Source organism: Cydia fagiglandana, chromosome Z (genome assembly GCF_963556715.1).
Source record: "Cydia fagiglandana chromosome Z, ilCydFagi1.1, whole genome shotgun sequence".
Lineage (NCBI taxonomy): Eukaryota > Metazoa > Arthropoda > Insecta > Lepidoptera > Tortricidae > Cydia > Cydia fagiglandana.
The window spans coordinates 27739717-27759968 of NC_085959.1; the positions used below are offsets into that span (position 1 = coordinate 27739717).

At 38.7% G+C, this 20252-nt stretch overlaps 2 protein-coding genes across 2 annotated transcripts in view; both read left to right on the top strand.

Annotated features, from left to right (window-relative positions):
• The window catches only part of LOC134678819 (HIG1 domain family member 1A, mitochondrial-like), a 171748-nt gene that overhangs the window by 68261 nt on the left and 83235 nt on the right, over positions 1–20252 (top strand). The window lies entirely within an intron of this gene.
• The window catches only part of LOC134678800 (division abnormally delayed protein), a 75965-nt gene that overhangs the window by 25867 nt on the left and 29846 nt on the right, over positions 1–20252 (top strand). Inside the window, exon 2 of the mRNA XM_063537497.1 lies at positions 10923–11066. Coding sequence (XP_063393567.1) covers positions 10923–11066 — 144 coding nt within the window. The remainder of the gene's footprint in view (positions 1–10922; positions 11067–20252) is intronic.

Below are 20252 nucleotides of genomic sequence, written 5' to 3' on the forward strand. Positions count from 1 at the left end.
GAGGGTCAAAAAGCAGCTTGTGTGGCTCACATAAAACAAGACCGAAGTGATCCCATAAGTGTTCCGTAAACAAAGTTTTGTACGGAACACTAAAAATAGGTACCTGTTATACTTTACGTGAATTAGTAACAGTTCATTTGACTGAAAAACTAGTGAGTTAGGGCAAGGGCTATGAGTAGGTAGATGAGACGTTACGTCATCACGGACGGGCCAGGGCGATTGTGCCGCGACTCATGTTACATAAATAATGGCGAGGCGTAGCGCCTAGCGCCGCGCGGCGCCGTAGCCGCTCGTAGCGGCGGCGGTGCGGTGCTCCCGATCGATGCAGCCGCTCAATTACTAGGGTACCCATACTACCCATCCACACAAGGAAATGGTTTTTAAGGGCGCCGAGCTCCAAACTTTAGGTTTAGTTAGTAGGTGCCTAGGTACCTATCCATCCATCTTTCTGCACTGTCGTTTTGCTGTGACTTGCGAAGTGAAGGTGTGAACGCACCTTGAAACTAGTTTTATTGTAATTGGACAGGGAATATGTCGCCCATCGGTTGTTAACGTTTACAAAATCTGTGAATTAGTAAAGATATACATAACTAGATATATCTTTGCAGATATAAATGTATTTTTTAATGAAAACCAAAATATTACTTTGCTAATCCGCGAAAAGATAACGTGCTAGTCAATCAGTGCTAACCCGTTATACTTACTTGCGTATTTTTACATGCAATTAATGTTGTCAACCTCCCACCGCAAAATTAATTTAATAATATTTTTTGTTTTACTATATTATTTTGTATAAGTACATAGAGCTACTAATATGTAGGTAGTATGGAGGTACATAGGTAATATTCTCTAGTATAGGTACCTATACTATAGAGAAAGTAGAGAGAATTTTAGCATATTAACCCTTAAATTGGCAAGACATAAAAGTTACAAATAATGTAGTTTTAACTGATAAAAGTGACTAGACATAGTCCAAGCTGCCCTGGAAAAATAGTAAAAAAAATCCAGGTTTTTCAGATTTCCTGAAAACCTATGTACCACACGTGTCACAGTGCCAACTAACCAGTGAAATGCCCTGTCTGGTGAATGTGCCTTGTGTGTACCGTTACCAAGAGCTTAGTAAAACAACAAATCAAAGAAAAATGCACTTTATTACTATGAAATCTTTATAAAAGAAGTGTATTAAAACTCTATTTTTGGTGAAAAAGGCGTGTTGTTTTTGTATTGATTGTACTGATGGTGATAAAGCATTATACATCGAAACAGGAGATGGCAAAACTTCGGTGCATAGGTGGGAAAGCGGTGCAGTAGTTAGTGCATTTTCGTTATCATAATCTACTTCGTCTGAGCTGCTTCCTAGTATGTTTAACCTCTCTAGTGAAGAATTGATGGATGGTGGATCAGAGCTTATGCCTTGATCTGACAGTTCATGAGATTTTAGTAAGTTTGATTCATCTTCAGAATCCGACCCATCATCCGAACATGCATATTAAGGTGTAGGAACCAAAGCCAAGATTTTGTGCGGTCGTGCTAGTTTTAAGCACTGTCGACAAAGAAACACAACAATACTGTATTCATGCCCAAAAATAAACAAAAATTCACAAAACCATGCAATTAATAAACAAAAGTATATTTCGGACAAGTTGGCGATGGAACTCGTAGTACCCGTTCGCAATTTTCTATGTAATTGGCAACGGTACTCCTGTGGTACATACAAATGTTTCGTTTGCCTGACTTTTGAATTAAGAAGGAAACAAGTGATCGTGTAATTATTCGTATAGATTAATATTTCTAAATTAAATTCCACACATGTCAAGTAAAATCAGCACACCAAAAACTTCAAAAAGTTAGTATAACTTTCCGAAGTTGCCGGCAAGTGTTTCCTTCGCGAACTCATTTTGACACTGACAGTTATAACTCAGTGTTGCAAGTGTTATTTATTTTTTCTACTATAAAATATAATACAATTGACGAGTTGCCAGTAAAAACTCTACAAACAAACTTTTAAATCAAGTTCAGTATTTTTTCAAAGTCAACGTATCACGTGAGTCACGTTGCCAATTTAAGGGTTAAAGTGTACCTAAAATATGAAGTTACTTACCACTCCTTAGTTGTAAAAGTATTTCGTAAGTACCTAATACTTACCTTTTTTGTAATTCAGCCTTAGAAGCCTCAATGCCTAAAAATAAAAAGCTCATTTGACCCACTTACACCCATCATCACAAGGGGGAGGCCTATGTTCAGCAGTGGACGTCTTATGGCTGACAATGAGATGATGATGATGACACCCATCATATTTGCATTTTCCGAGCATGTAATTTCTCGTTAACACGTTTCCTCATTTTTTATTTGACGGGTAGGTAAACCACTGCATCCATTTTGTAATGTTTTTAACAATTTTTTGTACGACTTAATAAACTCACTGTATGTACCTAGGTAATACCAAGAGGTATTACGTTCAATTAGACTAGACAGACATGGGCTATTTATGGAATACACTCGTCGGAAACCATAAGCTGTCATTGGGCAGCACAATGGTGGCACAGGCACACGATCACATCAGGGGCGACACCTTGTCGCTTGCTATTTGCCACAAGTTCACAACCCGGCCGCCGTGTCCTCGTACAGACTTGCCCCGTGCACGGTGCCCACTGCCCACTGCCCGTGTCCATGTACCGGCCGAGAGACTGCGACACGTGACCCGCGGTAGAATGTTGTACGGATTACGTATTTTAAGTTCCGTTCCGCGCGCGCGTGGGCGGATGGGCTACTGTGACAAATTTATCGATATATTCAGAGATAATTGGTATAATAAAATTAGTTTATTACAGTAGGGTTGTTGTCTTCCGTTATATTTTATCATATATGATTATGTATATTACGTGTTATCCAAAGACATAGTTGCAAAGCAGTTATAGTCAGACAAAAAGTGTAGAAATTAAAAAGAGTCAATATATATACTGTAGTGTCGTACCTTTCAAGTTAATCATAATAAAACGTGACGAAACTACAGTATTGCCGCTTTTTAGGGTTCCGTACCCAAAGGGTAAAACGTGACCCTATTACTAAGACTCTGCTGTCCGTCCGTCCGTCCGTCTGTCACCAGGCTGTATCTCACGAACCGTGATGGCTAGACAATTGAAATTTTCACAGATGATGTGTTTCTGTTGCCGCTATAACACAAATACTAAAAACAGAATAAAATAAAGATTTAAGTGGGGCTCCCATACAACAAACGTGATTTTTGACCGAAGTTAAGCAACGTCGGGCGGGGTCAGGGGCCCGATTTTTGAAATTCGACCGCTCGATTTCGTAGGCATTTAAATTCTACTAATAGAATTGAAAACGAGTGGTCAATACCACTAGATTCCCACAAGTTCTATCGCTCGTATTTCAAAAACTAGCATTTCGCCGTTTTACACCAATTTTCGAGTGACGAAATCCAACGATCGAAATTCAAAAATCGGCCCCCAGTACTCAGTACTTGGATGGGTGACCGTTTTTTTTTTGCCTTTTTTTTGCATTATGGTACGGAACCCTTCGTGCGCGAGTCCGACTCGCACTTGCCCGGTTTTTAATTTCTACTCTTTTTTGTCAGACTGTAGTTAAATAAATTTAAGGTATTAGTAAATGAATGGTAGGTCGAGGTGAAATTAAAATGTAGCCACAGTTCTATAACTGAGTCTCGATTGTACAAATTACCATATACATATAATTAGGTACCTGTTACTCGTAGTGTTGTATTATTTATACTATGTTGGGACCTATCTATGCTATACAGTGAAATATTTATTATATTATAACTCTATGCTTTGGTGAGCATACTAGTAAGTTTGTACTCTTTTTATGTTATGGCTCACAGATTTTAAGTAATAGATAATAGTGTCTTACCATATGGAAGTGGGCCTTTTGGTCCTTTCAGAATGTTTGTAAGAGAATCCTCTTAATCACCTATACGGTACATAAATAAGAACAAGCATTGATGTATAGCCTAAGCAAATTAGAAAAATCTGCGGAATTAATTCGTGTAGTTTTGAAAATTGGTACAGGTATACCTTGTGGTGTCCAGATAAACATACTAAAAGTCCTCGAGGGTAGGGGGTGTGCTGGGGGTGTAGAGGGGGGTTGAAGGTACTTTTTTTTCATATTTTTGCTCATATCTCGAATATCTGTACGAATAGCATTATAATTACTTAAGACAAAAGTTTTAACATAAAATTTACTACAAATTTGGTTATGTTTATTTTTACTCTGCGATCAATACTTTAGGGGCTACAGGCTGTTAAAGTTAAATAAGTAATTAAAAATAGACGGTTTAAGAAAACGTCGTTTTTTTGTAATTGTTCATCACAAATAAAAAACTTAGCTTAGAATAAGCAAGCTAAGCAACCTGCTGATAAAATATAAAAAATAGGCCATATGCATGTCGGGCCATGCTCAGTGTAGGGTTCCGTAGTTACCCGTCTGTCAAAATAGACTATTTGCCATAACTCAAAAACAGCTATACCGATTAGGTTCGCTATATTTTTCCTTGAAAGTATTTACTAAGTTATGTTTTCACGATTTTTTTCATATTTTTTGGACCCATGGTTCAAAAGTTAGGGGAACTAAGGGGTAAATCACAACTTTTTTTCTTTCAGATCGATTATTTCCGAAAATATTAAGTTGATCAAAAAATGGTTCTTGAAGACCCTTATTCGTTTTAAAAGACCTATCCAACGACACCCCACACTATAGGGTGGAAGCGAAAAAAAATTTCATCCCCACTTTAATGTAGGGCAACCACCATAAAAATTTTTTTTCTAGATTTGACACGAATATATAAATCAGTTACGCTGACAAAGTTGTAAAATATAAATTAGAAAAAATATTTTTTTAGGGTGGCTGCCGTACATTAAAAAGGGGATGAAATGTTTTTTCGCTTCCACCCTATAGTGTGGGGTGTCGTTGGATAGGTCTTTTAAAACGAATACGGGTCTTCGAGAACCATTTTTTGATCTGCTTAATATTTTCGGAAATAATCGATCTGAAAGAAAAAAAGTTGTGTTTTCCACTTTAGTTCCCCTAACATTTGAACCATGGGTCCAAAAAATATGAAAAAAATCGTGAAAGTAAAGCTTAATAAAGACTTTCAGAGAAAAATATAGCGAACCTAATCGATTAAGCAGTTTTTGAGTTTTTTCAAATAGTCTATTTTGACGGACGGGTAACTACGGAACCCTACACTGAGCATGACCCGACATGCTCTTGGCCGGTTTTTTTATATTTTATCAGCAGGTCATTTAGCTTGCTTATTCTTAATTAAAATTTTTATTTATGATGAACAATTATGAAAATACGACGTTTTTTTAAACCGTCTATTTTTTATCTCTTATTTAACTTTAACAGCCTGTAGCTCCTAAAGTATTGATCGCAGAGTAAAAATAAACATAACCAAATTTGTAGCAAATTTTATGTTAAAACTTTTGTCCGAAGTAATTATAATGCAATTCGTACACATTTTCGAGATATGAGCAAAAATATGAAAAAAGGTACCTTCAACCCCCCTCTACACCCCCAGCACACCCCCTACCCTCGAGGACTTTTAGTATGTTTATCTAGACACCACAAGGTATGCCTGTACCAATTTTCAAAACTACACGAATTATTTCCGCAGCTTGCCCAAATTCGGCTTAATTTGACGTGGCTAGTAGAGATCTTGAAAAGTTAAACGGGAATCTGGAAGCAGTAAAGGGAGCGACATTACCCGCTCGCTGCGGCGATATTACTGTTCATTACCTTGATACATTATTGAGTGACACATCGCACGTTCTAATCGCGACGGCAATGCAGCAAAGCTGCTGGCGATAGCAGTAACTTTGCTGCTTTGCTTTTTTTCATTTTATACGTCACAGTCACGTCATCCGGATTGGCGGGAAACTACAAAAAACAGGGTCGAGTGGAGGAAACGAGGGGAGGCCTTTGCTCAGCAGTGGGACACTTAACCAGGCTAACAAAAAAAAAAAATACGTCACAGTGGTTCCAATGAATTCATGTCAGTATCTAAAGATATTGAGAGAATTTTTGTAAGACCTAAGTATTTACTTTGTGTATTTTTAGTACCTAACTACCTAGGTATTTACTCCTGAATCTGCTTTTGATTAGCAACACTGGGTGAAGTGGAACACCGGTCGACTGTTTTGCCTCAGATTAAGTATATTGAATGAATATATGTACAAGATTATACTGTAGGTAACTAATAATGTCATAATCTTTGTCAACCGTTAGAACAAACGGTAAGTATATAGCTTGTCTTTATTGTGTCCGTCACAAAATGCAAATACCTGTGCCAACACGTTTACCGCGACATCATTTAAAAATCGTAAAAAGAATTAATAGCGGATGCTGTCGATGTTCTATTTTAATTTTATAGCAGTTTAGAGACAAAGATGAGGAATATTCATAAGGCCACCGCGGGCCCACGCGCGCCCGCGTAGGCGCCGCCGGCGACCCGGTGCCACCATTGCTATCTTTTCTAGGCTTCGATGGCAGAAAACGAATGGAGTTCAAAGATCAAATAGGGTTAAATATGAAAGTCGGAATTTTATTTAATTCTAACGTTGTGGTGATATTTTTAACGAGTTTCCATTTTTTTCTTAATGAAAGAGATTTTAACAATTAAAAATATGTAAGACTCCGGCCTTTAAGCTACTATAGAGTAAGTGATAACCAACATTTCTTGTTGAAATAGAATTTATTACATGGTTTTACCCAAAAACGCTTAAAATTCTGGACGCACCACAAGTAACAGTGCAAACCATAGATATAGACTTAAAGACGACGTCTAAGCGAGCTGTCACCTTGCTGCAGCAATGTCCATAAAGTCACATCGATAAACTATCGACGTTTCTTGCAATTTTAATTTTAAGTACTTCAAAGGTTTAACGATAGTTGCAGACTTATCTTGGTCCAACTCTACATATCTGTTAATAGTTAGCTAATGGTTTGGCTGACTACTTACATAAGATTTCCTGCCGATTTGTGTTCTAGTTAATAAAGTCTGATTTTACATATTTCTGTTGTTTTTCTTTTTTTTCCTCACATTAGTGAGGTGAAAAGATTTGTGTTACACACGGCTGCAAAGTTATTTTACGTCTCGTGTGTTGCAACATTCGCTACGCTCAGGATTCTATTTTTCAAACCACTCGCTTCGCTCAGGATTCTATTTATGAACCACTCGCTTCGCTCGTGGTTTAACCATAGAATCCATTCGCTAGCCCGTAGTTCAACCCTAGAATCCATTCGCTAGCTTGTGTTTCAATTCCATACTCGGTTAAAATTCAACTTTGCACCCTTGAAGTATATCAAATAACTATTTTATGTAGGTAACTTAGCACTACAAATTTGTGCCAAAGGAGACCGATTGGAGGGTGACCGTTCACTTAAATGTGAGAATGACCTACACTAGTCGAGCTTTGACTGGCGCATTTTGTCTAGACTCTAGCTAGAGTAACGTCAGTTGTGAGCTATATTTAGATAGCCCCTTCATTGCCCTAGAGACCATTTCGGCCGCTAAGTTCGGTGAATGTCGGGAAAACGTTGCAGCGAATACCATTATGCCTGTGCGCCTAAAGAGTAGTTAATATTAAAACCTTACCTTTAGTTATACTTACGGATATTGTGATTTCATTTGGATACACGTATGTAGGTATCTCCTAGAATATTTATGGCCTCTTTATTGTAGAGCTCACGAGCGAGGTGCGTCTGTAGAAGTCGTTCGACTGAGCGCGCCGAGACGCGGCCTCAGTTCATTGTTCAGGCGCGTCGTTCCACGCCTTTGTAGCGTTTCTACTCGTACCTTATTTAAAAAAAATATCGGATAACCCGTTGTTCTGTCCCGCTCTGTCTAGTGCGGTGTTCGGGCCGAGTGAAAGAAATCACACGTTCCGCATTTTGTTATTGAGATTGCACGTCCAGTTTGGCACAAGATATTTGTAGTGTTTATTATTGGGTTGTCACACCAACTCCGATGCAGCCTTGAACTCGCAAGGCGTGCCGGCGCGGTCACCCGGCCCGCTGCCGGTGCCTAGCTCTGCCAAAACTAATAACTGTAGGTATCTCCACTTTTCAGCCAAAATACGGGCCTTAATTATTGATATTTTTAAATAATAAAGTGATAGCATCTACATACTTTGAAAAAGTATATTTCGCCTACTCACTCAATTTATGTGATATTTAACATAGTACCTAATCGTAACTAAGCAATATATCTATAGTAATTAATGGAATTATTCACAAAGTGGCCACTGGTCATGCACTTTTGAATCCAGTTGTCTGTACGCACCTACTACATCAAATTTCCATGGTAATAATTATCCCTAAGATACCTACTGCTTATTAATTTATTTTATTGCCTATTTATGAATGATATACACATGATATAGCACATACCAATATAAACATTTACAATAAGCTACCAGAAACAATGAACAGACAATCAAAGTATTGTTCTTTTATAAAAATGCTAGAATTTTTCATTAGTAAGTATAAAAGTTTTTTTCGTTTTTTGCTCCTAGTTGCGTTAGACTGGCCCACTTGGTTTCACCCGTAAGGCCCGTCTTCACGACGTAATAATCGAACGAGCGAGCGAAGCGAAGCGAAGTTCTTACATTCGACTTGGATCACGCGGCTGGCTAGCGGCACGTCCCAGCATTTCGATGTTTTTAAGCTGAACTGTCAGAAGATAGTTTGATACTCAAGAACTTAAGTAAATTTGTTCTAATTTAAATTAAATTGGGTAAACGTGTAGTTGAGGGCATTATATTTTAGTCATTAAATTTTGAGCAGGCTCGAACAAGTGGTTATTGAGCTAGAAGAGCTTAAAATGCTAAAAAGCCATTTGTGAGGGGTCTAGCTATTCTGGTCACTTTTATTCAAAGAAAACTGTATCAAATGAAAGTGCTCGGTTTGTTACACATTTATAATATTATCTTTTTAATTTTAGATTTTTTTCAAAAATTATGACTATTTTGGAATTCAAGATGGCGACCATGCATTATGTCATAAAAGTCGTCACGGATGTCGTTTTATAGATTTTAGGGGGCGCAGTTTTCGAAAATGATGACCATTTTGGAATCCAACATGGCGGCCATGCACTTTGTCATAAAAGTCGTCATGGGTGTCGTTTTATAGGATTTGGGGGGCGCAGATTTCGAAAACGATGACCATTTTGGAATCCAAGATGGCGGCCATGCACTATGTCGTAAAAATCGTCATGGATGTCGTTTTTTTTGTTTTGGGGGGCGCAGATTTCGTAAATGATGACCATTTTGGAATCCAACATGGCGGCTATGCACTTTGTCATAAAAGTCGTCATGGGTGTCGTTTTATAGGTTTTGGGGGGCGCAGATTTCGAAAATGATGACCATTTTCGAATCCAAGATGGCGGCCATGCACTATGTCGTAAAAGTCGTCATGGGTGTCGTTTTTTAGGTTTTGGGGGGCGCAGATTTCGAAAATGATGACCATTTTGGAATCCAACATGGCGGCCATGCACTTTGTCATAAAAGTCGTCATGGGTGTCGTTTTATAGCTTTTGGGGGGCGCAGATTTCGGAAACGATGACCATTTTGGAATCCACAATGGCGGCCATGCACTATGTCATAAAAATCGTCATGGATGTCGTTTTTTAGGTTTTGGGGGGCGCAGATTTCGAAAATGATGACCATTTTGGATTCCAAAATGGCGACCATGCACTATGTCATAAAAGTCGTCATGGATGTCGTTTTATAGGTTTTAGGGGGCGCAGATTTCGAAAATGATGACCATTTTGGAATCCAACATGGCGGCCATGCACTATGTCATAAAAGTCGTCATGGATGTCGTTTTATAGGTTTTGGGAGGCGCAGATTTCGAAAACGATGACCATTTTGGAATCCGAGATGGCGGCCATGCACTATGTCATAAAAATCCTTATGGATGTCATTTTTTAGGTTTTGGGGGGCGCAGATTTCGAAAATGATGATTATTTTGAAATCCAACATGGCGGCCATGCACTATGTCATAAAAACCGTCATGGATGTCGTTATATAGGTTTCAGGGGGCCCCGATTTCGAAAATGATGACCATTTTGGAATCCAAAATGGCGGCCTTGCACTATGTCAGAAAATTCGTCATGGGTGTCGTTTTATAGGTTTAGGGGGCACAGATTTCGAAAATGATGACCATTTCGGATTCCAAAATGGCGGCCATGCACTATGTCATAAAAGTCGTCATGGATGTCGTTTTATAGGTTTTGGGGGGCGCAGATTTCGGAAATGATGACCATTATGGATTCCAAAATGGCGGCCATGCACTATGTCATAAAAGTCGTCATGGATGGCGTTTTATAGGTTTTGGGGGGCGCAGATTTCGGAAATGATGACCATTTTGGATTCCAGAATGGCGGTTATGCACTATGTTATAAAAGTCGTCATAAATGTCGTTTTATAGGTTTTAGGGGGCGCAGATTTCGAAAATGATGACCATTTTGGAATCCAACAAGGCGGCCATGCACTATGACATAAAAGTCGTCATGGATGTCGTTTTATAGGTTTTAGGGGGCCCCGATTTCGAAAACGTTGACCTTTTTGAATTCCAAAATGGCTGCCATGCACTATGTCATAAAAGTTTACAAAGTAATTTCAAGTAGTCGTGGAATCAGGAATCAATTACTAAATGCCCATCTCGGACTAAGTAGCACTGCATTCAATTGATCTTTTTGGCGAACCGCGAGTTCACAGTTCGGGGCGAACTACTAGTATAAGTCCATCCAGCATGAAAATCCGTTCAGTAGTTTTTGAGTTTATCGCGAACATACAGACAGACGCGACGGGGGACGTTGTTTTATAAGGTGTAGTTAGTGATGAAAGATGAAACAAGGTGTTGTTGATTGATTGTTGCAGGCTTGGTGTGCGGCGGGCAGTGCTGCGGGCGGGGCCGGGAGGCGCGGCTGCGGGAGGCGCTGCGGCGGGCTGCGGCCGCGCGCGCCGCCGCCGCCACGCGCCCCATCGCCACCTTACTGCTCTCCACGAGAACTACGCTGCAAGGTACGCAACTGTCACTAAATAGACTTAACCTATAAATAACAGGCTCGCCTTAATGACAATTGGTTACCTAGTTATCTATGGTCTCCGGTTGACGTCGTACGCGACGTTATATATGGGAAAACAGCATCATTTCTAAGGCACTTGTCCCATCAAGAGCGAGTAAGCGATTAACTATCAAAAGATTTGAATCCTGTGTTAGTAAAAGAGAGACAACAAGTAACACTGCCGGCGAAAACACTCGCTCTACTAGTTTGTCGCAGCGATAAGATAAAACTAGCTCAGCGGTACTCGCTCGGCGATGCTCGCTTCGTAGTTTGAACAAGTCTGCGACGTCTGCATGTTCGGCTACGCTGCACCGCCCGAGCGAGTGACGCGAGTAATAGCCCGTCGCACTCGAACGCTCGCCTATAGCCGAGCGACAAAACTATTGGATCTAACACTCGCTTCTCGCCGCTCGCCCACTCGTTTCTAATTTATCGTTCTAAGTAATCGCTTATCGCTCATCGTCGGCGGTGGGACAAGTGCCTTAATGCAGCAAGCGGCGTATGACGTCAACTTCAGGCCAAAGTCTTAAAAAGTTACAGTTGTCTAACATCTGAATCAGCTCTCAACTAAGTAATAATAACAATGGATTGACACATTGCTCCGTTACCTATACATACCTAGGAGTAGGTATGATTGATGAGGCCTTTCGGAACGTTCCACGCCACGGCCTAACATAGGCCATAATTATGCACATGGGTGATATTTTTTTAATATGAAAAAATACATATACTACATATATACTTGTAGAACATGTCGCTACTCTTTGGACTGTGATCCCGAGGTGAGTTACTTCTCAGGAATGTTCTAAAATGGTAAATTACTTGTTATTGATTATTGACATAAAAATATATATTTTAATGGTTAAATAATTAAAATAAATCATCAATAAATAGGAGCATACTCTCTATCAGTCGCTCACAATGACGGTCGATAAGATTAAAGTGACACCAGTGACTTGACGTATTCTTTAATTACCGTGTATACCTAGGATAGATATTATAGATACAGGCTGTTCCGTAGTATTAAATCGTAAATCAGTAATTTCTTCGTTAATACTGTGGCGTTTGGAATGCATGAAATGAGGCTTTGTACATATGTTAGCAATACCCCAATCGACATGTCCTATTCATCTATGTCCAGAGGGTAGAGACACGTCGTATATACACAACATTTTGATATAATACCTAAACCCGCTGAATATCTGTGTATTTTAGTTTCTATTCTATGCACACTGTACAGTTAATCAGAAATACCTATGTATGCGTGCATATGGCATCTTTCCGGTCTCATCATCAGACCTTCTATATAGATGCGTAAAGATGTAAGGCTTCGCAGGCGCGTTTTCCGGGCGGGCCGTGAGCGGTGCGCGCCGCTTTTACATGTAAAACGCCCACGCCCCGCTCGGAAAACGCGTCTGTGTGACGGAACTTTTAGTACGCAAGATGAGATACGACAATAGTTATTGCATGGGAATTAATTAATTTATTTCATGTGACATAGTGATCAAAATAAATTACTTATCGGTAAACAAACATCTGAATCGCACAATCAAGATTCCTTTTTAGTTATTACCTTTTTGGTACGGAACCTTAACAGTAAAATCAGTAAAATCGTCCAAACGCTACCGATGGCACCCGATGCGCAGTGTGCCGAGAAGGCTGTTGCATTGTATTCTTTATTTATATTTATAATAGTATATATTCAATAAGAATTTAAAATTAATTACATATCTACTTAAATTTATATAATAAAAATAATCCAAAAGAATTACAAGACGAACACACAGATTGGTATCGTCGACGTACCTACGTGGTACCAACTTATCCCTGCTAAGCGATTGTATAATAGCGCGAGTGTTTGTTTTTTATTTTATTTTTTTTAATTTATTGTAAGTCTTATTACTAATGTGCTATGCGATTTTAACTAAATACTTAGGGCCACTTGCACCATTCACTAACCCAGGGTTAACTGGTTAAATCATGGAGTTACCATGGTTACCAGTGCAATTTGACACTTGGTTAAAGGTTTAACCGATTAACCCCGGGTTAGTGGAATGGTGCAAGTGGGCCTTACCAAAATACATCAGAATATATATCTGTGCTGATCGTGACAGACGCGTTTTGTTATAGAGAGTGAGTCTTCTGTACCTAGTACTATTATTTATTCTGTGATACTACCCACGAAATACAAGTTCTGAGGGGTGTGTTTATAAAATCGAATAGAATAGAATTTTAGTTTCGCGTAATATTCCCTATTATTACGCGAAACTCTGCGTAGGGAGCGCCTCTACCATAATCCATCTGGGGTCTACCGGAGCGAAGGAGTCGAAATTTTGTTATCTAACCTCTCTATCACTCTTGCATATTCGAGCGATAAAGAGGTGGATAGCTGAATTTCGATTTTCGCGTTGCTGTTTGATGCATCAATGTCATATTCTCATATTATATTGTCTGTGAAAACTTGTCAAAATAAAGTTTAAGGCACACATAAAAGGTAGGATCCTATAGAAGTGGTATGTTACGCGTGCCTCCGTGAGGGTCAAAACATAGGCAATACGACACTGTGATTGGTCGAATTTATTTATGTCCAGTTCCATTCGGTACGAATGAAGGTCCAAGGGGGAGGCTTATGTTCAGCAGTGGACGTCTTATGGCTGAGATGATGATGATGATTTGTTGCCCACCATAACCCATACTAATTTATGGTGGGGAATTAAAAAAATGAGACTGTGACAAGGACAAACAATAATAGCGCTTTCGCTGCTACTCCTACTAAAAGATTCATGAAGGCACAGTTAACTACATACTTATATGATTCGCTAATTCTTCTAATGCTAATAAATACTAACTATAGTGCACTGCACTCTGACGGCAGAACATTGCAGTAATACCCCTATTAGAATATAAGGAGATAAGCAAAAACACAGTAGAGAAAAATATACAAAACAGAAAAACAAAGGAAGGAGAAAGATCCCGAGATGGCACTGGAAATGCCATAGAAAACAAGGCAACATAAAATCTTAAAAAAAAAAAAAACAATTTAAAGTTAACTTGAGCTTGACAATTTACTTATAGACATTGCAGTGTGCCTATAAGAGCGATGACCTCTGTTCTAAGCTGACAAGTACAATGAAGAGCACTCCCAACCCCTCCATCCTTGGAGACGAGAGGGCACACGGGGAGAGTGGCGCACTCGTCGGCGTTGTGTCCGTGGGGCCGCCGCGGGGCCGCGGGCACATCACGTCGACTCAACTCGCCGCTCATTCCTCCACTAAAATAATTTACCTTGCCCCTTGTCATGTTTAACGTATTTCCAAATAGTACTCATGTTAATGCTCTATGCAAAATTAATGGAATCGCAAACAATGGATCTTACTTGCTTTGTGCATGTGATTAGGGTTGTCGGGACTCATTGATACGTTGAATGGAGTGTACTTATACTTAAGGCTCAGTAGGTTCGCATTCTTCTCTCACTCTCACTGCGCGTAAGAGTGGGCCCGCACTTTTGTATATGTTTTAATAATAAATGACGTAATCGCTGAATTCTCTAAAACATAATATTGCTCATTTTTAGAAATAATTATCATACGTATAGTTTATGTGTAAAATTTATTATAATAAATTAAGCGCATTTAGACTCGTGTTCGTAATTAGTTACTGTTTTTTTTCTGTCGAGCGAAAGTCGGGAAAACTCAGGATTCGAATCGCTGATGGGATGGCACTAAAGTCCGGGAAGTAGGCAGGTAGGCAAGGGGCCGGTCAAAGTAATTTGTAATGGATTCAAGCTTTCAACTCATTTTTAACCCCGTTAGAGGATGAATTATTAAAATCGCTTAAATTACTTTTCTTGTATTCTAATAATATGCTCATATAAAAACTTTCATGTCCCACACTTGAAAAACGATTTGATCTCCATACAAATTTTCAACCCTTATTTCGCCATCTTAGAGGATGAACTTTCAAAAACGCTAAAATTAGTTTTCTTGTATTTCAATAATATATCTTTTAACGAAGTTTGAAATTCCTAGCGTCAAATATAACATATAGCCAGTGTTTATAAACTACTTTTAGAACCTATTTTTGAGGATTTGTGGTTTTTTGTCCCATTACCGGTTCCACATCCTTTATAGGGGACACTACCTACTATATTTTACTGTTCTGTCACAATGCCTGATTTATGTATCCATGCCAAATTGCAGCTTTAGCTTCGGACAGACCGACAGACATGGCGAAACTGAAAGCGTTACTAGTACTAGGTGACTACGAAACCCCGAAACCCTAAAAAACAACCTATTATTATTTTGGGTGGCTTGATTTTGCTGCCAGTTTTATTAATACAAAGCTAAATATGAATACACTGCCAAATTTTATTATTATTAAATAAAAATTGAAAGTTGGTGTTTAATATTTTTCTCCACACAAATAACCATTAGATGCCCGGAAAATAATAAGCGGAAAATAATAATTAAATACTTAATTAGAAATTAAAATTAGAAATAAATGAGGTGAAGCGCTGGTGGCCTAGCGGTGAGAGCGTGCGACTTGCAATCTGGAGGTCGCGGGTTCAAACCCCGGCTCGTACCAATGAGTTTTTCGGAACTTATGTACGAAATATCATTTGATATTTACCAGTCGCTTTTCGGTGAAGGAAAACATCGTGAGGAAACCGGACTAGTCCCAATAAGGCCTAGTTTACCCTCTGGGTTGGAAGGTCAGATGGCAGTCGCTTTCGTAAAAACTAGTTGCCTACGTCAAATCATGGGATTAGTTGACAAGCGGACCCCAGGCTCTCATGAGCCGTGGCGAAATGCCGGGATAACGCGAGGAAGAAGAAGAGAAATAAATGAGGTCATCCTAGTTACAACTTACAAATCTTCTTGCTATTTGTTAGGTACCCAATGATCTCGTCTCGAGTACCTCGAAATGAGCATATATATATGATATAGTATATAGGTGGATTTATTTAGTATTGAAATAATAAGATACCATTTACTATTTATATAACCTCAAAATCCAGCATATTTAAGTATATGAATTCCTCTTGTTATGTATATTTTGTTCTATCTAGCACAGAACTTATAAGCCTACATCCTACGTTGTGTGTAATGTGTAAACCACATGAGCTTTTTAGGAGTTTGAAATCGTCGGTTGTCAAGTAAAGAGGTCAGTGGATTTCTCTTCGTTGTACAGTTTGTGACATATAGATAGTTATAATATATATTAATATGTCGCAAAGGGTGTCGCTAAAAAGGCAACAATGTTCGCGTTGTGAGAGTGGGGCCGACGGTGAGTCGGAGACTGTGCGGCTCCGGCGCGGCGCGCGGCGGCGCGGGGAAGGGCGTCTGGAGGTCTCGCCACCGCCACCCGAGCACCCGACGCGGCTCCCCGGCACGAGCGCCCGCTCCCACACCCGCCCTAAGATCTCTAGTCTTTATGAAGACACTATAATGCCTCTTATTATTTCAATACATATTGTAGGACTACTAACGTTTGTCTTTTTGTAGGTACGTAGGATATCCGTGTTCCTTCCTCATTCATTCAATTCGACCGTATTTTTTTTACCTAATTTGTATGTTGTATGTTACCTCACAACTCATTTCATTTCTGAACCGATTTGGAAAACTATTTTTTTGATTGAATGTATGGTCCAAAAGTCCAAAGTTGGTTCCATTTTGCCAAAACCCAGCTCTAATAATGGGATCCGTGAATAATCTAGTGAACTCAAATCTTATAGGCATAATATATAGCGATTTTAGTATTATTTTCAACAAACCAAGCATTTTCATCTAAAACAGTGCCATTTAATGAAGTGGAACTGATGATGACCATAACGGGACTCTTTAACAACGCATATTTCACTTTTAGCGATTTGTCGAACCTCTTCGTTATTTGCATGGTAAGCAAGTTCTGAAGGAATATTTGTATTAAGATCTACTTCTGATGATGAGTTCTGTGAAGTCCAACTCCTCAAATCTAGATAGCTTCAGACCCAGACCTTAAAACTTGCACGTATCCGAAATGCAATAATGTCTAGTGACATGACAGTTTGGCCAGACAGGAACGAGTCTTATTCATATTCATATTCATATCATTTATTGCATACATGTGTTTACAGTAGGTTATATATCTTAGGTTACAACATGCACCCGTAAGGGCATAGCAACATTGGTACTTAAATAATACTTAATCTAAATTATATCTTAACAGGTATACATTATTCACCGCCTTAAATTTTATTAAATTATAAGTTTTAACATAATAATCCTAATATAATATAATAATCCAAATAAAATATAACATTTTTACGTTATTATTATTAAATTCAATTTATTCCGAAATATCATTTAAAAATTCATTTAAGGTTTATTTTAGCATTCCTCTAATAAAAATTCCTTGATTGCCTTATAAAATAATTCATATTTATTGTGCGATTTGATGTTGTTTGGCAGTTTATTATATACCCGAATTGCTGTATATTGTGGGCTATTGGATAGGGTTTTTGTTTTGGAAGGGCCGGAAGGGGGGATAACAAGCTGATATTTTCTCCTAGCACTATTTGTTTCCTTAAATAAATATTTATATTTAAATGCATATATGTATGGCTAATGATAGGATATACTGGCATGGCAATGGCAGTATCCCGTGTTTCTGAAAATAGGGTCTGCTGCTTTCGGGGCATTGAATGCCAACCATTATTCGGACGCATTTTTTTTGCATAATAAATAAATCCTCGGCATCTGTGCTGTTGCCCCACAGCATGATTCCATAACTTAACCGCGAGTGCGCTAATGCATGATAGGCCGACAGAGCAGTTTTTAAGTCTGTTGTCCGACGAAGGTTGTACAGTGCATATAGGAAGCTTGAGATTTTGGTTTTAGTTATTTCTACATGTTTTTTCCAGTTTAAGTTACTGTCAAGGGATATTCCTAGCATGTTAAAAGTGTCCACTTCCTCAATTTTGATGTTATTTATTATTATATTAAGTTCTAATGGTTTGTTAAGTCCGTGATGGAATTGCATTAATTTAGTTTTGTTAAGATTCATTTCGAGATTTTGAACTTCTAGCCAGTTATTGATTTCGTGGAGACATTTTTTGATTGTATCGTTATGACTTTCGCCTTTATCAATTTCAAACAATAACGAAATTTCATCTGCAAATAAGGTGTTGTGTATATTAACTAAATTTGGAAGGCCGTTTATGTACATATATCAAAAATAGCACGCATCCTAAAACACTACCTTGTGGTATAGATCCTAGCAGATGTCGCTTTTCCGAACGTATTTCGGTGATTTCATTTGTGTGTGGGTTATGATATTTAATTTGCACATATTGAATACGGTTTTGCAGGTAGGATCTAAACCAATCGTGGACTACACCTCTAATCCCTGAATTATAAAGTTTTTTAAGTAGAATTTCGTGTGATACTCTATCGTATGCTTTACTTAAGTCTAATAGAAGGCCAACGGCGTGTTTTTTCTTGTCTAATATTGTTATAGCATGCTGTATATAGTTAGTCACAGCAAGAGCTGTAGATCGGTCTTTTCTAAATCCATACTGATTTGCATGAAGCACATTGTTGGTTTCTAAAAAATTGTACAACCTATTACACATAGCTTTTTCGTATATTTTCGACAAAGATGATAATAAGGCAATAGGTCGGTAGTTACAAGGGTCTGTATCATCGCCTTTCTTAAACAACGGTTTGACTACAGCTATTTTTAGGTCATCTGGGAACTTTCCCTCAGCGAAAGATTGATTTATTAGCATAGTGATTGGTGGTGTCAGTTCCATATTACAGATTTTTAATAAAGTGACTGGGATTTCGTCAATTCCCGAACTATGTTTAGTTTTAAACCCCCTAATAATTTTGAAGATTTCCTGCTCACTGACAGGTCGCAGAAACATAGATTTTTCCACCGGTTCGTGATCGTTATATTTTTGTGCCGCATTCTTAGCTGAATTATTATTAGAATTTATCTTACAGAATGATGCATCACTTATAAAATATTATCCCGTTCTATATGCGCTAGCAACTTTTGGTTGGTTTGAAGGCGGGGCCAAGGATACCAAGCCAAATTTTAAGTGTCAATAACAACCCGTCAATTCTGATTCCAACCCAGGAGACAGAAATTTCAGAGGTCTCTCTGTCTGAAAAATACTGCCTTCCGTAATTACTGTTATGAGCATGGCGTATCTTCGTCATCGCACTCGATATGTTTTACTCTCCTCTCTGGTCTCTCCGCCATATAAATGCCTCATTGTATATAATGTACACTATGTTCAATTTATAAGCTCTGGTAATGAAATGGATTTTACAATATTTAATACGCGAAATTTACGTGAAAATAAGAACTTAGGTACCTAACAAAAAATATTTCTAGGTCCGTCCAATGTTATTCTAACAGTACGTAAAACTTACCCGGATTGATGTGTATATTAAGTATCTTACCTGAGTATACAGTCTACTTTAGGAATTTAATGAAGTGTAGGTACCTACTTAGTATTTCGCTGCAATTAGTAATGTTGAAAGACAGTGTGTTAAAAAGTTAAGAGCATTCCCGGGATTTATTAGCCGAGTATATCAGTGGCGAGCTAGCGAGGAATGCGGGCCGGCGTGATCTCCCGGCAGGTGCTCGCGCGCCGCCGCCGCCGCTGCCTTCCGTAGCCCCATGTTTACTTGTCTACTATTTCATATTAGCTGTGACAACTCTGTTTGTGGCCTACTTAATTCTAGTTTAAATAGGTATCTTATCTGTCATGGACTCTAGGGCCACATTCTTTCGTAGGTACCTGTAAGTATAGAGATAACTACGGTGTATGTATTGTAGGTACCTGTATACATCATTAATCATTACCTAGTAGCGGATGGAACAACGCGCCAAATATATCTGCCACCCTGGAATACTTTTTAAATAAAGATATACCGTTCGCCTTCAAAAGTACATATCTGTGAAAGTCGTGATTGTTTTAAGTACGAGTACTTACATTACATAGCAGTGGCGGCGCGTCTAATAAAGCCAATTCCCACCGGCTTGCCTGTTTTTGGACGTTTAAGCAGAATTGTAAAGGAAATATGTAAGCCAAATTAGCCCCCCCGGCTTGCCTATGGATCTAGACACGCGGCAGCGTGTCAAGCCAAGT